Genomic DNA, 9086 nt, shown 5'->3' on the forward strand with positions numbered 1-9086 from the left:
TAGCGGTGCCAAACTTTGACTGGGCGTTGGTGGACCGGTGGTGAACTTTGTCGGAGCGGAAAATTGCCCGCTCCTCACCGCTCGAAATATTTTGTGCAGCTAAAAACTTTCTGAGCGGTAGGAGGAACCATCAGCGGTGACCGAGCGTATACGGCGTTGCCTTAACGGGGGCCAACTTCTGTTTAACGGTCGTGAACGGTAGCGAGCGGTGATGATTGTTTTTCACCGCTCCAGGAACGCTCAAGCAAAGTTTTGGCGGTGTGACCGCGCCTTTACCGCAATAGCCAACGCTTGTAACACGTCGATTATTTTGATTCTAACACAATTTCATTAATAAGTTATCCGCGATGTAAAGGTTATAAATGCGAATTATATTAACCGAACGTCCTCCACTTTTCCGCGAAAACGTGACGTCACCACAACAATGAAATCAAATGACGTTGTCTTCATTCATAAACAGTGCGCGGATAATCAAAGTGACGTCATACTAACAATCGTTGGTATATCGGGGTAATAGCCCACGGTAAGCTCCCTTCTCATTCTTATATGCATGCGTGTTCGACTGTGGTAGAATATGCATTTAATGTACCGGTATATAAATAAATACATTATTACAGTCAGTTAACGTGTTTAACATCGACACTAACCATACTCATAAGGTAAAAGGATTAGTATTCCTATGTTATGAATAATAAGCACTCCGCCATCGAAGGGTTTTAGATTTCGTTTGAAAAGCAAATGTATACCCTGAATGTTAATCATACCCACAGAGATGAATTAATGTATGTTTTTGATCTCAGTGCATGTTTATCTTACCTCGAAGAGAATACACGTTTATCTTTATTTAAGTGAGGTCACATGCTGACCGTGTATAATTTGTCACACGGTTTCTTATTTTCTCCGTATGTTTTGATATAAATCGATTGGTCATTGTAGGCTCAGGTATTAATTGCTTAAAAGTGCCGCGGTTATCATCTTTAGTATACTACAAAGTACCCGGGGTACGGGAGATGTATACTAAAATACCCCGGGGTATAGTCAAATGGCTTTAAGCGTATTTTCCGTACCCAGGGTACATTAAGAAAACTACTTTTAAGGAGAAGCTTAGTCGATAACGACCAATTGAGCTTTAATATTGGTTAGTGATTAATATACGTTTGCTGTTCTGAATCACATCGTGCGGGGTCAGTAAGAAGACGTATAACGAATTTATCTTACCGAGCACCATTCATTCTCCAGCAAAACCGTAAACACAGGACAAATTATACTGTGTGTAATGACGTCATTTTGACGTTTTTATTACTTCCAGGACCCAGTTGTTCGAAACCTGGGTAAATTTTAACCCTGGGATAAATGTCGGATAAATTTAACCCAGGGTTAATTTTTTTGGGTAAGTGTTGTTGCATCATTTTGGTTAAACTTATCCAGCGTTTTGTCTGGATAAATTTAACCCTGGTCTAAAGGGCATTTAAAGGGATCTTTTCACGCTTTGGTAAATTGACAAAATTGAAAAAAGTTGTTTCAGATTCGTAAGTTTTCGTTTTAGTTATGATATTTGTGAGGAAACAGTAATACTGAACATTAACCATGCTCTAATATAGCCATTATATGCATCTTTTGACGATTTTAAAACCTAAAAATTATAAAGCGTTGCAACGCGAAACGATTGAATAATTTGGAGAGTTCTGTTTTTGTCGTTAAATTTTGTGAAACTACGAAGATTGCTTATATAAGGTATAAAATACGTCAAGAATGTGTACTCGGCGGAATAGCTCAGTAGGCTAAAGCGTTTTTACTTCAGGACTCTGGCAGGACTCCAGGGGTCACTGGTTCGAAACCTGCTCCGGGCAATGTTCTTTTCCTTTTTTCATTTTTTTCTTGATTTTTTACTGGAGCTTTTATGATCCAATGTTTACATTTATCAATATAAAGCATTTAATGAATAATTTAAAAAAATGCCAAAATCTGTGAAAAGGCCCCTTTAAAATTTATCCATGTAAACAAACAAAATGACCGAATTTTATCTGTATCGGAATGCACGCAAGAATCGACAACATTCTTTGAATGTTGATTTAAATGATGAAGAAATGCGCAGTCGTTATAGATTTTCAAATGAAAATATTGATAGAATTTGTGACTTAATAGGCGGAAAAATCGAAAGATCGACACAGCGTTCAAACGCACTTTCTGTCAAACTACAGGTTTTAATTACATTACGGTACCTGGCGTCCGGCAATTTTATGCAGACCGTGGGGGACACTTTCTGCGTCGATAAAGGTACTGTTTCCAGAGTGGTAAAGTCCGTTGTCAGCCAGTTGTGTTCCCTCAAAAATCGGTTTATCACATTTCCAACGACAGCTGAAGTTGTACGCAGGGAACAAAACGCATTTTACAATATGCATGGTTTTCCCTGCGTTATAGGGTGCATTGATGGCACACATGTCCGCATACTGTCTCCAGGCTCCCCTGCTGAGAGAGACTATGTTAACCGGAAAAACTTCCATAGCATCAATGTGCAAGTGACATGTGACAGCCGAGGTAAGAATCTGGGACAATTTTGTTCAACACATCTATAAATAGAATTTGAGGCCCGTCCACAAAGTCTGTGATTACTTTCCCTAATAACGTGACTTCAATATCTTCTATGCTGTTTGCACACCATGCTCGCTTTTTCGTTTACAAATGCCAGTTTCGAAATAATTCGTTTTCTTTACACTCGTAATCGCATGAAAGGTTAATGATACACGTTTTAATTTGCAATTTTTTTACAAAATCACGACAAATGTAAAGTACAATACAAAACATACATAGTTGTTTGATTGATTTATAATCATATAAAAGATTGGATATAACGGATAAAAAATTAACGTTTTAAAACTTTTATTTAATCTTTTCCCCAGAAAATGCTGTCCTATTTATAGCTGGCGATGTTCTTATTATTGATCTTAAACAGCCGAGAAACACTAGCACATGTGTTGGTTTCTGCTATATTTAAGGTCTTATCACCAGCATCAATGCAGCATGGCCCGGAGCTGCACACGATGCCCATGTCTTCAGAAGTTCAGCAATAGGAACGTACTTAGATCGGCATCACCGAAGTATGCGAGTAAACCCTTCATTTCACCCATTGTATACATAGTACTACGCTGACGTCTCTAGCTCGTAGCATGTGATTGTTAACAAGAAATATCTTTAAAAAAGATATACGGCGTTGATTGTGGTTGCAGTTAATGAAAGGTAAAGACTTCAATGAATGAGATCAAAGATAGCGAATGTCTTTTTCTGTGCAGTTCTTAGCTGCAGCAAACGCAGTACGTGATGATACGCAGAGTTTTCGCGGCTTATTTTACATTATTACATATTGCTGGTCATAAACGTATAGATACAAAACAGAAAACCAAAAGAAGAATGGAAGTGAAATTAAAACATATGAGTCAACCGGCCACACGCGAAGTATCCGTATATATTTTAAATATTTATACGCGCGTCCTTCGAACAAACCTGTTTTAGTGGTTTGTCTGGCGTTGCTATTTGATTCGATTATTAATAGTATCGAGAATCATTGCGCTCATGCTTAATTCATTAGTCAATATGATGGCATAGTTCTTGTTAAATTAATTAAAAATAATATTTATCATGGTATTGTTGTAAAACACATTAAGAATCTATTATTGACATACCATAGGATATCGCTGGATATCTTCATTTAACATCTGTCTGGTCTAAAGAAAATTCCAGTTCACCTAGTTCACGCTATAGCGTCTTTATTATGTAACGATTATTTTCCTGGCCGCGAACTCCGATCAGCACATAGGGTAGAGACGCAGTGATGACCTGTATGTAAACTCTGACATTCACACACAGTGGCCGCAAATTGACCCGATATACCTCGCGAGTTGAAATGCAATGCATTAAACGTGAGTCTTCGCTTCCACTGCTCTCTATACTTTAACATGTTAACATGTTGACAGGAATATGGAAGTTAGTACTAAATATGAGAAAATAGCCTTTAAGTGCCAACGTTCTCGCGCTGAAAATCTTCTGAAAATAAAAGGTGGACGCACAAACTGTATTGATGTCGAGATTGAGTGTAAAACTGTTCTATCTATTAAGCCTTTTCATTAGATATAAAATTGTTTCATGCTGAACACGCAGTAAAACAGTGTTACAAAGACGCGGACATGTTTCCAATGTTCTGGTCGTATTCTCAAATCAGCCAATGCAGTCAATGAAGTGTATTCATCCGTACTTGACCGCGGGAAGTTTTATTTGAATTCTATTGGACGCTAACAAAGGTCAGGCTAAGGTGAAAAGCTGGCGTATACAGCTTACGCCGAAAAAGCGATACTCGGTTTTGGGGATTGTTTCACCAATACATATATACCAATTTGCAGGTTTGGAAAATGGTGTTCTTCTTGGGGACAGTGGGTATCCCTGTCGCACGTTCCTGCTGACACCGTATCTAAACGCTACTAACGCTGTCCAAGAACGGTACAATGACAGTCACAGCAAGACACGATGCTGCATTGAGCGCCTATTTGGTGTTTGGAAGAGACGCTTTCACATCCTTCACGCTGAGGTATGGGCGATCTGTAGTTTACTGTATGCTTACATATTTTATTCAATACACATAATGGTACTGACGTTGAAAACACCGTGTCCAGGGGCGGACCCAGGATTTCTGGTTAAGAGGGGGGGGGGGGAGGGCTGGGCATTGAAAGATTTGTTGAGGGTCCACGATTTTAGTGATTTTGAAGGCTTTGACAACAACTTCTCGAGCATGTCACGCCCTATATACTGTCATCAAAGTACCTTTTTATTATGCCAAACAAGTGCATAGTTTATTGTTTTGGGGGTCCAGGGGGTGCGAGGCCCCCCCCCCCCCCCGGAAGCTTCACGACTTTAGTGATTTTGAAGTCTTAGACAAGTTTAAATAGATAATTTAGATCTAATTTAGTGTGAAACTTCAAATGAATTGACTTTACTTCGGCGATCCGCCAATGGTGTCTTAGCTACAAAGGCGACGGAACCGTGCTTAATGGAGCCGGGCTCCAATAATTTAAGAAGTAGCTGTTATTTTTTTATTCCTGTATGCACCGGGATTCTTATGACTCCGGCTAGCGTAGTAGTTTGTGTACATTAACTTCATCCATTAACTATCCCAGTTCGGCCCCCCGTTTCTGGCGCAAATGAGTTTTGCTGGTGGTCATACATTTTTTATACGTAACATATGATGAAAGTGCTGATTTAATATTTAAATTATATCTTATATGTAGAGAGTTATCTCAGGCTCACATAAACTAACTATATACTCATAAGTTATATTTCCTTTATGTGCAGAATGTGTGATGATGTATTGCATCAAGTTTTAGTGGAAAACCATATTTTCAAAAGTTTCAACGTATACTAGTCAATCGCAATTATCAATCTTATTTATGTTACATTAATCCAGATAAGACTGAAGCCAGAGAAATGCAGCAATGTGATTATAGCGTGTGCTGTTCTTCACAATCTTGCCAAACTGTGGGGTGAGCCGGAAGTACTTCCCGAGGACGAACTGCGTTACGTGGAAACCCCGGCATACATCGGACACCAGGATGGTCGTGGTATACGAGACCATATCGCCAATAACTATTTTGATCGCTGAAATGTGCATATGCATAGAAAGCAAACATGAGAAAAAGGAAAAAAACAAACAATATAAAGTGGCATTATCATATATTTATATATATACAACCAAAAAGTTGAACAGTTACCCATGTGTGTGACAGTGGTTTTTTAACATATTTTGCACATAAAAAGAATTAACCGTCGCATAAAGCAAACTATTTCATTAAAAGCGAACTATTGTTCATTTTCCATCATCTTTCTCGTCTGCGCTAGTGCATTAGTCATGTTGCGGTAGAACTCCCCCTGGTTCTTCACCATTTCCATCTTTGCTGCAATCAGTTTCATTTTTTCCTCATGCAGCCGCAACTTACTTACAAAGTACTCCTTCTGTAATGCCTTTAGGTCATCGCTCCTGTAAAATAAGTGCATTAAAAGATTCCACAAACCCGACCGACTGTAATTTTGTGCCGATCATATTTCATTTGGCCATTTGAATTTAAATTTACAGCAAAAACTAACTGTTTCAAAGCAATGTGTTAAAGTAAATTACTTTATTATAATTACGAGTGTGCCATTTCAGAATTATATGGAAATGTCGCCCTATCAACCCTTCATTTTTGGAGATGTTAGTGGAAACAAACAACATATATTAAAGAATAAATATGTTGGTTTTTTTCAGACATTTTCATATCGGTTTTTAGCCACAATAAGTTTTCTGCAGCAAGTATAATGGTGTTATAGAAAGAGACACAATTCTGTCCTGCGGCGTAACTTGTTTTGACATATTTCGTCGAATTCGATTTTTAAATTGATTGGTAATCTCTATACCAGACAAGTGGGCTGAATGCATCTGAATATTCTAATCATAAATACCTTTTCGATTTTTTCTTTGCATCACCTTGCTTGCTGGAACACGGATCTTAACGAGAAAAAAAAGTTTAATATTAAGATTATCAATAAACCTATATGCTAACACTATCAACAAGCCTATCGTCATGACTATATCCACAACATTTTCTACTACTACTACTACTACTACTACTACTACTGCTGCTAATACTTCTACTACAACAACAACTACTACTACTACAACTGCTAATACTTCTACTACTACTACTACTACTACTACTACTACTACTTCTACTACTACTACTACTACTACTACTACTACTACTACATACTACTACTACTACTACTACTACTACTACTACTACTACTACTACTACTACTACTACTACTACTACTACTACTACTGTAACTACTACTACTACTACTACTACTACTACTACTACTGCTGCTGCTGCTGCTGCTACTACTTCTACTACTACTACTACTACTACAACTACTACTACTACTACTATAACTACTACTACTTCTACTACTACTACTACTTCCACTACTACTACTTCTACTTATACTACTACTACTACTTTAACTACTACTACTACTGTAACTACTACTACTGCTGCTGCTGCGGCTACTACTACTACTACTACTACTACTACTTCTATTACTACTACTACTACTACTACTACTACTACTACTACTACTACTACTATTACTTCCCCTAATACTACTTCTACTACTACTACTACTACTTTAACTTCTACTACTACTGTAACTTCTACTACTGCTGCTGCTGCGACTGCTACTACTACTACTACTACTACTACTACTACTACTACTACTACTACTTCTACTACTACTACTACTACTTCTACTACTACTACTACTACTACGACTACTACATACTACTACTACTACTACTACTACTACTACTACTACTACTACTACTACTACTACTACTACTGTAACTACTACTGTAACTACTACTACTACTACTACTACTACTACTGCTGCTGCTGCTGCTGCTGCTACTACTACTACTACTACTACTACTACTACTACTACTATAACTACTACTACTACTACTTCTACTACTACTACTACTACTTCCACTACTACTACTTCTACTTATACTACTACTACTACTTTAACTACTAAAACTACTGTAACTACTACTACTGCTGCTGCTGCGGCTACTACTACTACTACTACTACTACTACTACTACTACTTCTATTACTACTACTACTACTACTTCTACTGATACTACTACTACTACTACTACTACTACTATTACTTCCCCTACTACTACTTTTACTACTACTACTACTTTAACTACTACTACTACTGTAACTTCTACTACTGCTGCTGCTGCGGCTACTACTACTACTACTACTACTACTACTACTACTACTACTTCTACTACTACTACTACTACTACTACTACTACTACTACTACTACTACTACTACTACTACTACTACTACTTCTACTACTACTACTACTACTACTACTACGTCTACTACTACTACTACTACTACCACTACTACTACTACTACTACTACTACTACTACTACTACTACTACTTCTACTACTAGTACTATTTGTACTACTGCAACTGCCACTACTACACTTCTACTTATATTATACTACAACTTGCTTATCAGGGATCTTGAAAAGTAACATAACACTTTCCAAAACCATATTTAATCGACGCAAAAAAGTTTTACCGTATGTGGAGCTATCGCGTTCGTTCGTCCTGGTTCTGCTGTTGTCGGATGAGACCTGCGAAGTGTTCTGCACGTTTTCTTTCTCTGAAATACACAATAATTCAATAAAATGTAATTGAACAGCATTGCCAATAACACGAACAAATCCTATCAGGCATCCTTAGCAATCTAAGATTTGTTGAACGCACAAACGGATGGGCACGATGGCTATTTTCATCCTCATTGATAGAGGTATCACCATATATATAATGCATACGACGACTACTTTAAATACGTTTGTTCTGTTTACGTGGGAAAATGCAGATTTGTGTCCTTGAAACTATGTTTTTTTAGAAATTTATTTTAAACTTACCCGTCATTTGATCAACCGATTCACAACTCACTGTATGAGACTTCAATCGCTGGAATAAACGATGACCGTGAAATATTAAACATCATACAATCAAATGCTTTCAACAAGAAACGAACACATGCTTACATCATCTACAGCAGAAGTTGATAAAAGGCAGTTCAAAAGACTGTTCTAGATTCGCATAAAAAACAACAACACACAACAACATTTCAGCTGTTTATGCACAAGGCTAGTTTAGAGATATATTTTCAGCATTCATTTAACAAGGTCGAAAGAAAGCATTGACGCGAGCTTAACCAGCATGTGCATGTTTGAATCGACATGTACGCAGTTAATCTGGAGGTCAGTAATTGATACTTAATAAGCGCTGATGTAGATTAAATAGAAGTTATTTTATTAAATGTTAACCACTACACCTGTGTGTTCATTACACGCAATAAGTAATAATTTCAATGTAAACTTTATTTTCAGTGTTTTGTAGATAATGTGTTTTAATAAAGCCATCATATTTAAATGATGATTCTCACTTGTCCTTGTACATCTCAATGAT

At 37.4% G+C, this 9086-nt stretch overlaps 1 protein-coding gene and 1 long non-coding RNA gene across 3 annotated transcripts; one reads left to right on the top strand and one right to left on the bottom strand.

Moving 5' to 3' along the window:
* The first annotated feature begins 1987 nt into the window (after positions 1-1987).
* LOC127864728 (putative nuclease HARBI1) lies at positions 1988-5693 on the top strand. Of its 2 annotated transcripts, XM_052404612.1 has the most exons (4): positions 1988-2538; positions 2997-3098; positions 4395-4579; positions 5453-5693. In XM_052404612.1, the coding sequence occupies exons 1-4, from the start codon at positions 2010-2012 to the stop codon at positions 5645-5647; spliced, it is 1011 nt and encodes a 336-aa protein (XP_052260572.1). In that variant the 5' UTR covers positions 1988-2009; the 3' UTR covers positions 5648-5693. The 2 variants fall into 2 exon arrangements, with proteins under 2 accessions (XP_052260572.1, XP_052260573.1); XM_052404613.1 differs by lacking the exon at positions 2997-3098.
* A 187-nt stretch (positions 5694-5880) lies between these two features.
* LOC127864759 (uncharacterized) lies at positions 5881-8269 on the bottom strand. Its single transcript, XR_008042278.1, has 3 exons — positions 8185-8269; positions 6484-6529; positions 5881-6022 (listed from the first exon to the last, which is right to left on the bottom strand). It is a non-coding gene; the product is annotated as an uncharacterized LOC127864759 (long non-coding RNA).
* Positions 8270-9086: the final 817 nt, after the last annotated feature.

This window comes from Dreissena polymorpha, chromosome 1 (assembly GCF_020536995.1).
Source record: "Dreissena polymorpha isolate Duluth1 chromosome 1, UMN_Dpol_1.0, whole genome shotgun sequence".
In the NCBI taxonomy this organism is placed as follows: Eukaryota; Metazoa; Mollusca; class Bivalvia; order Myida; family Dreissenidae; genus Dreissena; species Dreissena polymorpha.